Raw genomic sequence first — 18,667 nt, 5'->3', positions numbered from 1 at the left:
CAGAATATGGCAAAGCCAGAAGGAGGAGCGCTATTCAGTGAAAGCAGTCAAAAGCCTTTCCTCCAACGCCGATGAACATCAGTTAAGAATTTTTATAAGGAAGAAAGTTACAGTCACAAAGGAAACGGGAGCCAATGGGATAAGAAAAAAAAAAGAGAAAGGAAGCTTCAAAGGCTATGAAGAAAAGCAAACATCATGAAAAAGACACAGAGAGAGGGCCCAGGAGGTTAAATGCACACATGTTAAGTTTTTAGACTGGACACGCCTGTTGAAGAGGGCTATTAAATGAGGTGTCCTTCAGGTGAAAGCATCTTAACCAGCCACCTTTCGAATCAATAACCTGAGGCTCAACGTAACTTCCAGAGCGATAGCCAGGTCTTTGTCTGAAAACATCGTAAGTTTACTCACTCCTGTAGTGTTTAACTGCAGTGGTTAATTGCCTTTTCCAGTAAAAGGTCACATTGCCATGATGTGGTTCAGCTGCAGTCCTGCTAATTCTAGAAATCACAGTCCTTTTCTGTCCCAGGCCTGCGCTGAACTGCTCATCTGCTGCAGCCTCCTCGACTCTCATCCTAATTAAATCCAAAATGTAATCTTCGACTGAGGAGACAGAGTCTCTGTCTTTTCTCCCCCGTGTTTGACCTTGCACACTTTATAGAGGTAAAGCACTTGTTAAACATGCTCAGGAAGTGTTAACTATCCTCTGTCACGCATGCCTCCCCACTCTATTGAACACTAATCTCTACTCACCTGCAGCTTTGTTTTTAACCAGAGAGTTTTATAGTTACTACCAGATTTAAAAAACAGCATTTCCTGGTACTGAAAAAACACGCGCAGCCTTAATATTAATGTGTGCATCCAGTGATTACTCACTATCTATTTTTCAGACCTTGTCACATAGTTTAATTCAGTCCGTCAGTGTTTCACATCATGAATATTAAAGCAAATATACTAAAGCAGGTAAATGATGTAGAGAAGGGTAAAGAATTACCGACAGTGAATGACAACCATGGAGATCAGGAGGAATGAATCATTGCAAGATAACTTTCATAAGGGGAATCTAAGGTGAGGTGAAATTGATGAGACCTGAACAGGAAAATCTGGCACTGATAGCAAACTTCCCAGCTTTTCAGGGTGGAAAGGAAAAGAAAAAACACCCATAACAACAATACACCTCGCTACTAAGAAAGAGAGGACAAGAATTACTACTGAGGGACAAAAACAATGTTTATGGATCTCACTGATCCTCTACTGATACAACAGAAGGCTCATGGAAACAAGAAAAAAAAGGAAGATTGACAAAAAGAGAATAAAAAAAAGAGTTAAAAAATAAGAACGGAGAGGCTGGAATTACAGACTGAGAAGATGCAGAGTGCCTCTGATGAAGCAGAAGATATACAGAAGGACCCCAACACCCTCAAAACAGGGGAAATGGCACAAATTTGCCATTACTATCAGAAAAATCAGACCTGAAGGTTTACATTTAGAGAAATGTCCGAGCATTTCAAAATAAACAAGTGTATTTGTAAAGCCCACTCAGTAACAAACTCAGCCTGCTCCATGGCCAGCAGATGGCATGGGCGACAAACACATGAACACAGCAAGCTTCCTTCCACTGTCTTTTTGAACCAGCAAAGCAGTTAGCTTTCGGAACGTAATGCATCATACGGGGCCAGTAATGGAACAAAATCCTTCATGAAGTGGTTTGATTTACTTGCAGATACTTACATCTCAGTTTGTCCAGTATTTTACCGCCACACATTGTTGCTAGCATGGCTTTCACTGAAAACACCGTCAGCTTCCCATGGCCCTCGCTGTGAAAACAAAATTACATGGTGAGTAACTACGACAGGGAATGGTAAGCAACAAAAGGACTTGAGGCCTCGGAAGGTAATGCACATTTAACTACTAGAATTATTTAATGTAACATTAAAACAGGGATAACACCAGCATTTTTAATATGTTGGAAGAGTTAGCAAGTGCCTAAACACAAATCAAATTTTCTTGCAGAATTATGAAAAATGCACAGGTAAAGAGACTACCCTTTGTCTTGTTCATCCCATAACTGTCCTAGAAAAAGTAACATGTTAATTTATTTTTTCCATTAAAATACATTTGTTCACTATAAAACATCTTTTTTTTTTCCTCTGCTACCCTTTGTTAGTTGCTTTAATTTTTTACTCCTTGATTTAAAGTCTGATGCTCAAATACTCATTTCATTCTAAAGACAGCACAGTCATTGACAGCTAGCAGAGAAGCTGTACGAGATCCAAAATACACCACACAGAACAGGAATAACGTGAGCAATCCTTTCTTCTAAGCTAATAAAGCTGCTGGGCTATCAGAAGAGATGGCACAACTGGGAATCATCTGCTTGTCTCCGCAAGAGAAAATGAATTGGTCTCTATGGAAAGTACGAAAAAGCCCGTTCAGCACGGTACGATAGAAACAGCTTCGTGGGTTATTCCTGTTAGCAGAAAGACAGACAAGGATGGAATTATGAGGGAATTAAGTCACTAGAAACACAGAAGGCGGCTTGCTGGGTGAAAGCACAGCACAACTGGCACCAGCACTCGTTTCTCTAAGCTTGGTGCTGGCCCCGAAGGCACGCATCCTGCCTCCCTGCCTCCGGAATTTCTCTCTTTCATTGCAATAAAGACAGGAGTCAGAAAAGCTCCAGTATATGGTGTTGGACAGCCACAGTGTGGCTATCGCAGCGTAAACCCACTGTCACTGTGAAGCTGTCAGTTTAGCGGGGTGTAGAGCAGAATAAACGTGTGTCAACGTGGGTAAAAGCTGTTGGAATTCCGAGCAACTTATTGCCAAACAGGAACGTACCGAGTCATTGCCCTGAGCTATAAACAGTGGCACAGGCTGGTAAACCGCCAGGAGAGTTAAAGTCACATTGAAAGGGAGAAAAAGAACTAAAACACGTTCAAGTAACTGTAATTAAATGTATTGGACAGATAATTTGTACTAAGGTGAGAAACAGGATGATGGGGAAAATACGTGATGAGTGTTAGGAGAGAACAAACTCCAGGATACTCCTCAGGGGAAACAAGGTGTGCATTTAGTGTTTGCACTTGGACAACTAGCACCCAGAAAGTGTCAAGAATAAAAGAATTTTAAGTAAATATTGGCTCATGATATTGCAGAGTGACAAGGTCTAATGCCAACGACAGACAAGCAACCAGATGGAGACGTCACGAAGGAGCCAAATAAGGTTTTTTCCCCCTTCCACATTCAGAGTTAAGATGCAATATTACCTCCCACACTTCCCAGTGAGGTAAAGCTTCTCAATTTTAACAAAAGTTAAGTTTCTCAACAACAAAAGGTTGCTTTCTGAGGCTGAGAAGCACCTGAAACATAATATGCGATTTTCCCAACACAGACTCGGAGTATCTTCCAAGTATTCCCTCTACAGAGGAGAGGCAATCTCTCCTAGAGCTGCAGCTGCAAGAGGATCTGGGAACAGGAACGGCAACTCGAAAGCCATCGCTTCGGTGATACCCAGTGCCCTTTTCATCGCTGTCTGAAGAGACTAAACAAAGGGAGAAAACTAAACACATTGGATATTTATTTAAGATACATAAAAGCTATGAAGTTAACAACAAGGTAAAGATCTCAGCTATCCTATTTTGTTTGTCTTTTCTCTTAAATAGCTTTCTCAAAGGTATAAGTTGGCATTTCCTCTCTCTGAAGAAAAAAAAAAAATGACTACATCTGAAAGTGGTTGTCTGAAAAGTTCATCCTCTTCAAGCCTTGACCTCCACCTTCGTCTGAGCACATCTTACTAGCTAATTCAAATCTCCTTACGTTACAGTCTCAGCCTCCTTTCCCCTTTTTCTTTTTAACAGACATTCATTTTCTCTCAAAAGAGTTCAGCTTTGAACTAACTTCCAGAAAACACAAGTGACTAAAGCATCAGTATCTCCTCAGAAGACCCAAACTGATCCCAGCAAAGGTATCTTATGGTGCCTTCAGACAGGAGGTCTGCTGCTGCTGACATTCTGTTTGTTAATTAAGGAAAAAGCAAAACTCCTCCCCCTGCAATCTGGTCGAGGTGTAGTGAAGCAACTTGCCAAAACAGATGTTCATACCAATGCTGTTCAATCTGCTGAATTCCCTGTCAAAGGGGAAAAGGGCAAAACTTTGAAACTCCTATGACCACCAGGAGCTCTCAGGACTGGAAACAGAACTGGGGGACTCGTTTAAACAAGACGGGGCCTCTGTACATGAGGCTTCTTCCAGTTGCCTGCGTCCTCCTAACCAGGCAGCCCACAGCAGACACCAGCAGCGATGATGTCCACGTCACACTGCCCACTAATCCTGACTCAGCCTCCCCGCTGGCTCACCATCCATCCCCAGGCAGAGCTCCATGCCCTGCAGCCACACTCTAGCATAAAGGGCAGCTCCCCCTCCTTGTCCGTCCCCACTGCAGCATCCCAGCTGTGTCAGCTCTCCCACCGCATCCTCTCTGGACCTCTCGTTCCTCCTGTTTGCTCCCCATGCTGCAGGCAAGTGTGCAAACACTTCAGAGAGGCACCCGGTCATGCCGATTGCCCAGAAAAGACATGAGAGCTGATCTGTCGGCATTTCCTTCGGTATACGCTCGAAGGTTTGCTGTGATGATTGCAAGGTTCCTCCTATCGCATCACTCCCCACTCTGCTCGCCAGCTCACTTGTGTGCTGGTCACTCTCTCCCTGCCCTTTACTGGACACTGCTTCATTATGACCATAGTGTGGTTAGGTGCCTATAATTTAAAAAGAAAAAGAAGTTGGAGCAACTCAACTCACTGTCAGGCTAAATGTGATTTCTACAAACACTGAAATAAAGCTGACTGGTCTGAAACAGCCAAGTGGGGTCAGGGAACGAGCTGTTACTCTGCAGTGCCTGTGAGGGGTCAGGGACTTGGGAAAACCATGCGAGGCCGCTGGGAAAAGCAGACCAGGAACAAATCAAACGCCCGTGCAAAGCTCTGTGGGAGCAAGCAGCGCAGAACATCACACCACAGCCGCTCCTCACAACTCCCCACCGATGCAGCACGAGCCATCATCTCTGCCCCGTGGCCAGCGGCGTTCTGCGGGTCCCAGTGAACCGCTCATCGCAAGCATTTTTCACACGTACCTAACATAAGCTCTAACTCCACTATTTCTGTGGGGAAGGTGCTAGTCAAATCTTCGACGCCTGTAGCTGTTTGGTGGAACGCTCATGACTCTGAGATGCCACCACCAGCACCACGTTGTAAGAGCCACTGCGCCACGTGCATTCAAGCAACCCCACAGCTACCCAACGATGCGAGTTCAGCGCAGATGTGTACTTCTTGTTCTAAAATAAACGTCTGCCATGCTGATGAACTCCTGGAGAGGGAGCCTCAGCCCTGCCTCTCCTCCCCTGGTTCTCCCCCTGCACCAGGCAGCGCAGCATCCCAGCTTCTCTCTCCATCCCACGTGCCAGGCAGAGGAGAAGCTGCTGTACCGGGCAGGGATCGAGCCTGCTGCTTGGGCTCCAGAAGATGCAGAACTCACAGGGTTGGGGGCAGTGAGGGAGAAAAACATCTCTCTAACCAAAGCCTCATTTTTTTGAGGCATCTCCCCAAACCATGACCACTACTATGTTTAGATTCTAGATTTCCTCGTGCGATCTGTCTCAGGATAACTAAACCATCAGCAGACCCTTACAGCTTGTCTCACAACTAACAGCAAATGAGAACTAAACAGAAAAATACACATTTGATTCTGTTGTCATAGCAGTCTTCCTGCTCAGAGCTTTGGGTTGTTTCTATGTGTCCTTAGTGAGACAGGGATTGTTCTGAAGTCTTGGATTTTTTGGGGGGAAGCCTAGCTTTTGTTTGGTGACAATAAGAAGTCGTCACATTAGGAAAGGATCAAAGTCTGGATATGTCAAACAGAGCAGCTCTCTGGCACATCCAGGGCTGCAGACTGTCTGGGGTAAAACTCCTCAGTCCCTGGGACAGCATCCTGGCCCCAAGCAGTTCCCTAGGACTGGGAGAGATGGCAAAAGCAGAGGAAAGAGAAGACTGAAACCATAGCTGACTGGGAGAAAGACAAAAAGCAAGAAGCACTGAACAACAGTGAAAGATTTGCAGTTGCTACTCTGAGAACCCACAGACACAGCTACTCAGGATTAGGACCGAACCCTGAAGAAACAAGCTGCAAAAGAAACTCATGAAACTGGACACAAGGAGATGCCTAGGCAGTACCCTGGGCAAGAAATCAAGCTTCTTCCTGCCGAGAAATGAGAATTAGCCTTTATGGGGTCACAGCGTGTCAGAATGGGATGCAAGCTGGCTGTCAAAATAAGGTACGCTACAAAATGGTCTTGTTGATCTCGATTCAAAGAAACACCTTCACTTTTTGAAACAGTGCTGTACCACCATGAGGTTAGCATTATGTCCCACCACGGTCTGCAGAGCAGTTTCACCTTCAGTTCAGGTACACTGCTTACAGGAGTCTGCAAGCTCCAGAAGGCACCAGCTCATCTCACTTCAGAAAGCAATTTTAAAGCACTGTAAATCTCCGCAGGCACTACTATGATTTTAAATACTTGTGTGTATGTGTGTGTATGCGCATCACACAATTTCATGAACGTGAGAAACAGCATGCGGACAGTTTGCCAGACACTCATGCAGTTGTTGGCTGCGTCCATCTAACCAAAAGAGAAAATTAGTTTAAGAATACAACTAGAGGAGTTACTAGCCTGTCATACGCTGCTATCATGAAGTTGAGGAGGAGGCTGATGGATTGCTCTACACTGATTTGGTGAGTAGAAGGAAGGCGTTTGTTTAGCTGGTAGTAGATGGATGAAATGATTGTTTCTAGTCGAGACACGTTGATCTCTGTGTTATGATCCAAAGTGTTAAGGCCATTATCTCGGAAGGCTTCAATCATATTCCAGATATCAACAAGATGAACTAAAAATAAAGGAAAAAAAATTAACTTCTGTAAAGCATGCAAGCTTACTTTCATGGTACTGTTTCTGAATACTATGTTAGCTTTTATTTTGGAATGAACAGTTACTTATTTGCATTCAAAGTGAGAGACAGACTCCTGATATCCATACTCATAGCTCGTATCCATTTAAAGTAACGGAGCAGTGCCCAGACATCTTGTCTGCCCTTTTATTCCACCCCTCAGTATCTGGCTGCTCTGAGAGAAAAACTACATGAAGGAGAAAAGTGATCTTCCATCACCATGCAGTGTGTTCTGGCATTTGAGGAGGACATCAGCCATATTCTAAATCCACTACAAATTGGTAACAATGATTTTGAACACCCTCATGCTGACTAGTAGTTCAGTACTGATGGAGGAACTCGATGTTCCAGTTAAACTATGACTGTTCCCAGTTCATCCAGTTCCCAAATTCAAAGCATAATACTTTGTAAACATAGCTCTAGAATTCCAGTTTCCCTAAATTACCCTGCTGTATCTTAGCACATATCTAAGACACGTTAACAACGTAGAGAAAAAGTTTTCCAAAACCACAGCAAGTGATCTGCAGAACCACACTAAATAATATTTCTAAATGTTCCAAAACTTGAAAGTTACGCACAACAGTGGGAGAAGACATCTAAGGACCAACAGTGATCCATCAGTCCAAACAGAACGTGAGCCAATGGTTACGAAGGACTGATTTATTGGCCAACTTCACAACTTCTGCTATCTTCCTTAACTTACAAAAAAGAGTCTGAAGGGAGAGGGTGATCATCTTCAATAAAACCTGTCTCTACATTTCTCACATAAAAACCACACAAGGATAAAAGCCAAGCGACCTGTTTGCACCAAGCATATGCCCCCGGATCACGCTGTGGTCCAAAGCTCACAGACGCCCAGCCTCAGCTCTACATACACGGACGGTAAAGGGTGCTCAGGGCATATGCATGGCATCAGTAAGCTGGGGCCAAAGCGTGCCAGGTACTACAATCAGCATTTCTTACTATCTCTCTAAGAGAGATTTTTCATTCAAAAGCATGAACTATCACTGTTCCACAGGAATGAGAAAGTTGTCAGCCATCTGCTAAACTAGAAGCACTGCGGTACGGCCACAGCCGCCCGATGAGACACATCCCGGGTGGGCTGCCCAACGGAGGAGATACAATCTGCTGTGCGGAGTCACGTATGTCCTCCTGTCCTCTCTCACACCAGCCACGCACTAATTCCACCCCACTGGGAGCACGGACCTACTCCTGGGTACATTGGTCTGTTCGGCTTTTTGCTGCCCTGGCAGCAGAACGCACCCTTGGAGCAACCCTTCCTTTGGTGGGCTATCCAAGGTCAAAGGACCACGGGAGAGAATGAGAAAACTTACACTGACTAGTATGGCATCAACTCAGAGTTTTTTACCATTTCTACATCACATGTATTGATGACTTTCCTGCCAGTGACTGTCTCGTGCATCACCAAACTGATCGCCGTGCCTTGCTGGCAGGGGTTTGGGGTGCACAGTGATGGAACAGGAGCTCAAACAGCTTCAGCCTGCCTGCCTCCAGCGCTTCGGGCTACTGAAATATGTCAAGCTGGCCCATGGATTTTAAATTTTAGAAGCATTAAATAATAAAATTGAAGATATTATATAGTGGACAAAGACCATTGCCTCTTTTTAATTAGATATTTAATCTCTAGTTACTTTAAGTAACAACTACCACCATCTGATAAAATATTTCTCTTGCTAGACTTAAAATTCACATGGGTAAAACATTTGAAACAATCATGCATGAGAAATTTTTGAAGATAAAGAGTAATTATAACTTACGATTACATCTTTTTTGTACAAACCGCAGTTTACAGGCTGTTCGATATGTTGAAAGTCTGATGACATCAAAATTCTGTGCTCCTATGAATAAAGAAAAAGTTTGTGTTTTTCTTTCCTCTGTAACATTCAGCTTATCTGAGAGAGTTACTTCAAACATGGTACAAGTGTGTCTTCATGTACATCAGCTTTTTCATGAAAATGACAAAGGTTTTTATTAGGTATCTCCAGGTAAGATGATTCTCAGCTGTGTATTATAAATGGACCGAGGTTTGAGCCTGATATGAGTAGGTTAAAAGGAAGGAGGAATGAAGTGGTGAGTGGGTAAGGAAGAGGATTGCACTGCTGCCGGAGGATGTGTGCACAAAAGAGAGAAAGAAAAGGGGGGGCGGGTATTGCTACCACCACCTGCATGGCAGCCCCACCAGGAGCATGCTGTTGGCCTCCCAAATAGACCCAAATCAGGTAAGAAGCAGAAGAAAAGGCATGGATGAAAGAATATCTTCACCAACACCCTCCCCCTTCAAGCCATGTCAGTGTTATACCTCCAAAGAGCGCACGACAAGAGATCTGATGGCTATTATCTGTCACTACTCTGGACCACCTCTACCAGCTCCAGCAGGAACTCCCAACACTACAACCTTGAGCAAGTTCAGAGAGTTGCGTTAACCCGCTGCCAAACACATCTGTGTGCCTCCTACACTGACCAAATCAGACGAGAAAGGATGTGGGGATGATAAATTATACTGGTTTAAAGTCCAGTATTGATCATTTCTAATTTGGAAGCAGACAACAAGTCCAGTCTTGAAGATCCCATTAATAATAAACCCAAAGGCCGTTTAACGGCTCTCAGTTCACCAGCATTAGCAGCTCCATCCTACAACCGATGCAGGGCTAAGGTGCAGTCTGGAACAAGGCAGGCACACGTGGGCAATGGCACGGATGCACAGGGCTCCTGCACCTCTTGTGTTCTCCCAGGAGAGCAAAAAGCAGGAGCTGCTGCAGGCTCTCGCTGCTCCCAAAAGCCAGAGCCTTGATGAGTAGAGAACGAAGAGAAAAGGGATAACTGTAATCTATAGAATCCAGGCTTCTAAAAGACTTTAAAACAAAAGCATAAAGCCAAACCCGCATCCTCCCAGAGGCGGTTGGATCAGGGGGTCTCGCTCAAAGGTGATAACTCACGCCCTCCCTACACTCTGAACTCAGAACCTTGCAAATACCGCATTGGAATTGCTGCATGCAAATTCAAGATAGAAAATAGTCTTGTCTGTCAGATATTTCATCACAATTGTGTAAATACAATGCCAAAGCATCTGCTTGTTCTTAGAGACCCATGTGCTGTGTCTCACAGGTGACACACAAGGATTATTTCCACCAGTGACGCAGAACGCGGGACGAGAAGACTCCCGTAAGATCAGTCAGGAGCTCACCGGCTTCCCGATCCAGACTTCCCTAGGAGCGGCACTGGGCTAGCCAACACTGAGGAGCGATCTGCTTGACAATATGGTGCAATTAATTCAAGTGGATTGTTCCACAGTATCATCTTTAAAAAACTGCTTGCTGAGATACTTCAGGAAAGGACCTGCCCAGGTAACGTGAGCTGGACTATTCCGACCCGAGGCCACAACAAAACAGCTCATTTTGTATTTTCTAGGCAATGTTCTTTCAAAACTCTCAATGAGAGCATGTACTTCTGTCTTTCAAACCACAAAAGCACTTCCACAGACCACAAATCTTTACAAAATGCTTTGTCTAGATAAAATATATGTAAATAAATGTATACAAAGTATACATGTATTTTTTTTTATATATATGGTCATTTAACAGCTACATACAAAAACAAAACCAAAAAGCAATCCATTTTCTGTTGTCTTCTTATGTCAGACCACCACAAAAGCTTCAAGGTCATTCCTCTGAACTATCCGAAGATACAATGGGATGTGTTTTCAAGACAAGCTGTACAGCTCAGAACCAGAGCAGCTGAGGCTGGAAGGGACGGCTGCAGATCATCGAGTCCAGCCTCCCTCCTCAAGCAGGGCCAGCTACAGCAATCTGCCCAGGACTGTGCTGAGTTCTGAACATCTGCAAGGATGGAGACTCCACAGCTTCGCCTGGCAACCTCTCCCTGTGCTCAGCCACCCTCATAGTAAAAAGTAAAAATGTTTTTTTCATTTCTCACGGAGAAGGACAGGTTGGAATGTCTATGCACTAGCACATCACTGCTAAAGGACAGCCAGAACCACAGCTGCGAGAACAGACACCTTGTGTAAAGAGCATCAGGAGAATTCTGAATATTTTTAACAGTTTAGCCAAAGTGAAAAACTAGCAAGTCAACTGCTGTACTGAATGATCACAAGACAACTACAACACTTTAAAGGCACAAGACAAATATAATAGTTTGATGCACCAGTCAAAGAATTTCTGGCGGAGAAGTACCACTGTCATTTTAAAAGCTTCTAATGAGATCTCACCCAGGATATCACAGAGAGTTTGCAAAACTGGAGAGAGGCAGAGAAGAGCAGGAGATGGGGTGTGCAGCAGGGAGACCACAGGAACTGGCTTGTGCCATACGCTGAACAAGCCACAGAGGGACACGTCTATGAAGTCAAACGCAAAGCAGGCAGGGAAGGTGGGCAGAGATCCTGTCCAAGAGTGGTCTCACACGAGAGGGAGCAGATAGAAAATAGCCAGGGGTGAAACTGTTCCTGAAATTGTAAGACGCTTATAACCACAGTCAGAATGTTACTCTGGAATTCCTTCAACAAAACAGCACAAATACGCTGTTGGTTTAAGACAGACCTTCATCAGCCTATAACAGGCATTATAGGACACGCCTACTCCAGGAATTTCATTCAGTCCTGTGCTCCTGGAGGAAAGTCACATAACATGATGCCATGCAAACATACCATCTTTTACTTGAAAATCGCATGTCTCTTTAAAGGGCTATGCTTCATGCCTGTAAATTGCACTCTCTCTGCACAGGCATTTGATTTCTAGTAACAACCGAGGGGAGATGGAGATGAGATGTGAGGAAGAAATGTTTTCCTGGGCGGGGGGTGAGGCAGTGGCCCAGGGTGCCCAGAGAAGCTGTGGATGCCCCATCCCTGGAGGGGTTCAAGGCCAGGCTGGATGAGGCTTTGGGCAACCTGGGCTAGTGGGAGGTGTCCCTGCTCATGGCAGGGGGTGGCACTGGATGGGCTTCGAGGTCCCTTCCCACCCAAACCCTCCTGTGATCCATGACTAACAATTACAACTTACATTTCAGAGAATGGTCCAGTACAAAAAACCAGCCCCTCAAACTTTCTCTTCTCAATCACACTAGCATTGCAGTGCAATTCTTTTTTCATCTTTTTTTTTTTTTAAAGAAAAAGGTGATCTGTCTGTTGTCATTCATTTTAATAGTCATCCACAAACTTCAGGTATTGCCGTACATGAGAAACGTGAACGTTCCTTAGCAAAGGAGCTTCACAAAACCCAGAAGTGAAAGACCTTTTATGCAGTTGTGACCCACCTCTAGTATTCTCCTCCTGACCAGCACCCAGGATGCTTTTCGCTAAATGAGGCAACGGTCTTGCGGAAACAAGATGTAAATGATGTGGTAAAGCTACCGAAGCGAAGCTCTCAGTGAAGAACAAATGACACTATGGCTTCTAATTTCTTACTTACTCATTTCCATGAACAGCTGCCTCTTCTCTGCCATTGTCCTCCTCCTCTTCCCACTCTCCTCAATCATTCTGAAGACAAAAATGGCAAACACTGTTTGTGCTAGAATTTCTGTTACAAGAGCAACTTACTGTGAACATTATTTTATCCCCCAACTGCAACAGTTTGATTGTATTTGGTAAATGAAAAGTCCAGTAGACAGACATCTCTTCCGAATGACTGTATTCTATCACAGAGATACTTCAGACTTGTTAATGCCTTTTAAAGTCGCGCACAGCATAGGAAACATTGATTCTAAAACATTTTAATTGTTAATCTTAAATTCGCAAAACTCAGAGCTGCATACTTATACACAGCAGTATCACATACAGAATTCTGCCCATTCAAAGAGGTTTTGTTTGCAAAACACAAAGCAAGACCTCTCCGTGAGCAGTTGAGCCAATGAGGCACAGAGCCCTACGGATTTGCACATTAGAGACTTTGGCTTTCAAGAGGAAAAAGCATATTACATTCCTCTCCCTGGCCAACAGGGGTTAATAACACTCCCCTGCCCTGCCTGGGGTTTCTGGGGGATGTTCCCTTTGTGGGTGAGGGGTTGTGTTGTCTTTAAACAAAACTTGTAAGAATTCATTTAGCTTTGAAACCTGATGCCTGAGGTCAAATCATATTTGTCAGGGAAGTCAAGATCTTAAATGTAATTAAGGTGGAAAGAAAAAACACCCCTACAGATGGGTCACACAGGCCTCCCTGCCTTAGACTGAACAAGTGACCACACCACAGTGGAACTCACACCCCATGGTACGGAGGCACAGGGGTGATCTTATGGCTCACTTCACTACGTAGTCCTAAAGGACAGATGCTAAATTTCAGTCAACTCCAGAAAAAAACAAAAGGCAACTTAATTCAGTATCAGTGTACAATTTCACTTTAAATTACCACATTCCATTATTCTTTTGTTACCAGATCCACCAACTCATTAAGTACATTTTTTAAGTGTCAAAAAAAAAGACAAAAATGCCAAACCATTATTCTACAATGAGACCCGAAACTAACTGAGGGGAGTTAGCCAGCTCACCCTTGTGCAACGTGGCAGGACAGGTTTCAGTAGGCACAAATGTCAACCAAGGAAAAGAAAGCCGTGTGTTGGCACTTAACATACACTCTGATCAACTGTTCCCTCAGCAGTCCTCCGCTGCCTGTTAATTATTCTCTGGTGAAGATTTCACGGCAGGTATTCATCTTGAAAGCCACCAAAACCTTTTTCCTTAACTGTTCATAAAAGGAAAATAAGAGTGTGGTGGTATAAAGTTATCTGTAAATATATTTTATTTCCTTAAGTTTTCCTACTTTAGAAAAACCATACACTCAGAACCAACGTGCTGCTGTATTTATTTTTTTCAAGGAGAAAATCTCAATGGCATTTTTTCAGACATGTAAAAGTTTCTTTTTTCCCAGCTTCCTAAAATAAATTAATTTTATTAAGGTAAATAACTATATGCAGACACAGGGTCTTATCTTCTCCACAACACATTATCTGGAACTGTACTTCACTGGAACTGAAGCAGGTGTTCAAAGAGCTAGGCACTGGGAAACTTTGCCCGTGTGATTCATTTTGTTCCCCAACAAGTTCCACCTATCCTCGTGCACTGCCCCAAGCTTAAGAGTTTTTGGAACCAACTACTAGTCCCCATTTCCTCATCACATAAAACACACGTCACCTTGACGAATGCCAGTTACCGTACCAGTAATTAGCGTTATTTCAAGCTCTAGCACCTCTCTAAATTCCACAGCAGATGGACTCCAAGGGGTGGATCAGATTAGTTATTTGATCTTTTAAATTGTTTTTAATTGTTTTATTAAGACGTAAGGGACAATTCTGCTTGAATCTTCTGGAACATAAAAAAAAAAATCATGATAATACTAGATCTTCTCATCCTGGGGCTTTGGGTATGAGCATCCCTCTCTCCACCTTCCTAACCCCCTGCTTCCAAGCCAATCTCATTTTTCTGCAAAGCTGTCACCAGTCCCTGGGAGAAAGACAGAATACCAGAGATACCATAACCATCACTTCTCCTAGCAATCACCTACCAGAGCCTGTGGATTCCAGCTGAACGCACGAGAGGCCTCCTGCCGCGCTTTCATAGGAGGCACAGACGTGCCACCAACCAGCAGGAACAAGCATATGGCGATGGCAGAGCCCTCTCGCCACCACCGCTCCCGAGGCTGCACAAGCAGCACTGACGGGGCTGCGGGAAGGAGGAAGGCAGAGACAAAGCAGGGTACAAGACTATTACTGTACATTAAGGGCTACAATAGATTTTGCTGGTGCTGGTAATATATACATTCAAAGTCAAGATATTGCCGTGACATCAATCTCTTTCTGTACAGACACTTGATTGCCGAGCAGGTGTCAGGATTTAAGAGGTCACTGAAGCTGCATGGACAGGGTCATAGAGCACTATCATACATAATTCACAGCTAAATAGGTTAGATTGACCGAGATAGACACTTCCAAAATTTTAAAGGAGCTAGCATTACCCTTCATGCTCTCTGCAAAGCAAATGAGTGAATTATCTGTTCAGTGATGTCCTTGGAATGAGATCTGAATAAGTAAACTGGTCTCTCCGTGAATGCGAGGTGCTGCAGGGACACATCAAAACAGCCTGATTCACCCATAGCTCAGGAATTATCTTGTACAGATTTTTCAGGTATGGTCTCAGGAAAATTATGACCTAAGGAATATTGTCTCAGGACTTCCTCCAAGTCCCTTGCCTTTCTTGAAGGCAGAAAAAGATTTAAAACATTCATCAGATGAACAGTTCAACAATCCTGTACCTGCTCGCCAAAAAAAAAAAAAAAGAAAGAAGATAAAAATGTTACTATTTAAGATTCACAAGCTCTCCTTGCTGATTCTTTCCTGCTATTATCTACAAGGGGACAAACATCTCCGAAATAATCTTTCTGAGCCAGAGTTATACATTCTAAAGATAAATAGAGGGGGGAGAGAAGAGACAAACTAGCAGATATTTGGAAAAGTTGTGGAAATTAAACTAGTCATATGAAATCTATTAGAATAAATGAGAAACCTGTTTTTAAAGCCTGAACAGTCAGATAGAGAAGGATCCCTTACTGCTGAAGATGGGAAGAAGGATGGAAAGTCTACATTCGCTTTCGCACTTTAAACCCATCTCAAGTTCAAACCAGGAATGAACTGAAACCAGAATAACTGCAGTTATGCTAAGGACGCAAATTACAGTGCTCAACATCAGAAAACAAAAAAGGTAAACAGTACTTTGTTCTGCACTGTTTGTTGGTTGGTTGTCTTTCTTTGTTTGAAGGGGGTAGGAGGGCTTTGGTTTGGGTTTTTTTGGTGGGGATTTTTTTGGTTGTGCATTGTGTTTGGTTTTTTTTTAACATTTGTGGCACAATGCATGAGAAAAGTGCTAAGAAACATACTTGGACTGAAATGACAAGGCAGACAAAAATTCTCAAGATGGATGCTCTCCTCACAATGGACATATATGGAGAAAAAACGCTCAAATGTATTTATGTACCAAGAGGGAACAATGCGAAGGCACTGGGGACTCTCCAGTATTGCACTACATGTTTAAACAGGTACTTAGGAGGGGGGAAAAAAAAGGACAGCAGCAGCACACATCTCAAACTGACAATCCTTGACACTGTCAACAGCTCTTACACACTCACAAAATGTCAGCTTTGCACCACAAGATTGCCACGACTAACCCAGATCAAGTTTGATGGACTTGAGTCATTACAAGGACTCAGATAAAATGCTAGAGGGGGATTTAGAAGAAGAAACATTCTTGGTCATGTTTAAACGTCTTATTTTATTGCAAATTTCTACTAAGACAACAGCAGCATGCTAATGGGCCAAATCCAGCTTGCCAAGACAGGGAAGAATAAAAGGATTGGGCAAGCATACAGAAAAACTTCAGAACTTCCATTCAAGTTCCAAAAGTTTGCAGTGTCAAGGCTTCCTGAGACAAAGTGATGCTCTGTATTTAGTAACCATCAGCATCTTCTTCCCCCCACAAGCCTGTGTCTGTCCCTTTACTGTCCATAAACTTCTCACACGCACAACACTCCGCAGCAAGAATTCCCAAGCATGAAACCCACCACTCAACAAACCACCTCCCTGGATTTTCTGCACCTCCCTCCTCCTGCCAGATTCAGAAGCCTCCTAGCTCTTCTGCTGAGAAATAGGAAACAATCAATCCCTATCCACCCTCTCCACAACATCGTGATTTTACAGATCTCCCAAACATCTCCTCCCCAGCTGTGTCTCTGCCACCCTGAAGGATCTCAGCTTATTTTGTCGTTCCTTGTGCTGAAAGCACTTTGTGCTCCTGGGGGTCCGAACTAAAACACGCACAGCAGGAAAGCTGGGTAGCCAAGGAAAAGCCAAACCAAGAGGGGGAATAAAGCACTTCATGTGCATGTAACTAGGAAAAGCCGAGGAGGGAAAACCATGACAGCCTGAGCAAGGAGGTGAGAAGTAAAGATGAACCGTGATCCCAGCTCTGCACGGGGATGTCTGCAACAGCCAAGCAGCACCACAGACACACAGAACATTATTGGACTCGGACAAACTGAAAGATGACAGGTAAGGATTAAAATTGGTACAGACAGCAGAAAAAACAGCTTTTCCCAAATAAAGTAACTGTGAATTCAAGTCTTCCTCTCTCCATGAAATCTAACTTAAAGCAACAGCCAAGCAGCACCACAGACACACAGAACATTATTGGACTTGGACAAACTGAAAGATGACAGGTAAGGATTAAAATTGGTACAGACAGCAGAAAAAACAGCTTTTCCCAAATAAAGTAACTGTGAATTCAGATTTCATGGAGAGAGGAAGACTTAACTTAAAAAGGCATTTCATTGTCCTGTAGCTTTCAGTACTTGTAGCTACACGCTCCCTGAAGGTGCAAATGCCCACAAATATTAGAACTGGCAGATCAATCCCTATTGATTCCTGCATGGGTTCTTCAGAAGATGAAATTAAGAGGGAGTTTTAATATAAAACTACCTGTAGTATTAATCAGGCTTTTATAAAACCAACAGTAAACACTGTATCTTAGTGCATGCATTTGAAGGGGAACAGACAAGAGTGAAAAGGAAATGTTAAATCCTAACTTCAGGGTTTCTTTAAGCACAGTCTAAAACTCCATACACAAATACCAAAAATGCCAGACAGCTTTCTGTGGTTTTGGCCATCGTACAAAATGCCCAACCTTCATCCGCTCTGAGACTCTCTAATGCCAGACAGTACAATTGTTTTCTACAGACTAGACCTAATGATTTCTCATTTCTTCCCTTATGCTTCCTGCCACCTACCCTTCGAGTGCCCAAAGGTAAAGTTCATCAAAAGAGCCTACGTACTAAGATACCAAGACTTGGGTTTAGTAGTGTTTAATTAAAGAAACTGCTTTCTTCACTCCCCCACTCTAAATCACCGTTGAACCTCAGAACAATTACACAGAAAAGCAAGGCTCCCCAAAAGGCCCCTGCTGCAAAAGAAGTCTCACGTGCCAGCAGAGACACTTCAGCTTCTTGAATGCCAAACACTTTGGGACTCAGAGAATATTTCTTGCTCTTTGTATAAAGCTAGAAATAAAAAAACCCCAGAATTTCACTGAAAACTGTAAATATATTCCTAATTCAGTTCAGAGATGTTATGCTTTAATTATTTGGAAAGGCTGAATTTCACTTTAAAGGTCAGGGTTAAAACTGCAGCACTGACTCCTGTCTTCTCTGTTGTTCTTCTGTATGACCGAGAAACCTGTAAAATTCCATTCTGCACTCTTGGAAATTTGTAGAGTGTGGGTTTTGTTTGTTTATTTTAAATAGAAACTAAGAATGATCATACTGTGTCAGACCAACTGTCTGCTTCTTTCAGACTCACTGCTGACCAGTTCCACTCTATGCTTCCTCCTGCCTCCACCCATTTCTGTGTTGGAAAAGACATGAGCAATCCTCAGACATCATCTCTTTTCTAGGCAGAAGAATCTGGAGACTGGCTGTTTCTTGCACAGAAATCACTCGTGATTTATCTGTACCATCTTCTACCATACCTTGTCTTGTTCCATCATCTGCATTCAAGAGATGGAGAAACAGACCAGAACATTCAGTATGTAGACACACCACTGCTTTACACAGCAGCAATAACAACATTCTTTGTCTTATTTTTTAAAAATAAAATATTAATAAGTA

At 43.3% G+C, this 18,667-nt stretch overlaps 1 protein-coding gene across 1 annotated transcript in view; it reads right to left on the bottom strand.

Annotated features, from left to right (window-relative positions):
* LOC104465820 (dystrobrevin beta) overlaps positions 1-12,503 on the bottom strand; it is a 46,491-nt gene extending 33,988 nt beyond the window's left edge. Inside the window, exons 1-4 of the mRNA XM_010079021.1 lie at positions 12,437-12,503; positions 8,774-8,854; positions 6,722-6,935; positions 1,729-1,814 (exon numbers count right to left, since the gene is read on the bottom strand). Coding sequence (XP_010077323.1) covers positions 1,729-1,814; positions 6,722-6,935; positions 8,774-8,854; positions 12,437-12,503 — 448 coding nt within the window. The remainder of the gene's footprint in view (positions 1-1,728; positions 1,815-6,721; positions 6,936-8,773; positions 8,855-12,436) is intronic.
* Positions 12,504-18,667: the final 6,164 nt, after the last annotated feature.

The sequence above is a fragment of the Pterocles gutturalis genome, unplaced genomic scaffold (assembly GCF_000699245.1).
Source record: "Pterocles gutturalis isolate BGI_N339 unplaced genomic scaffold, ASM69924v1 scaffold5601, whole genome shotgun sequence".
In the NCBI taxonomy this organism is placed as follows: domain Eukaryota; kingdom Metazoa; phylum Chordata; class Aves; order Pterocliformes; family Pteroclidae; genus Pterocles; species Pterocles gutturalis.
Note: the sequence above shows the minus strand (reverse complement) of the source record. Positions and strands in the feature narration are given on the sequence as shown.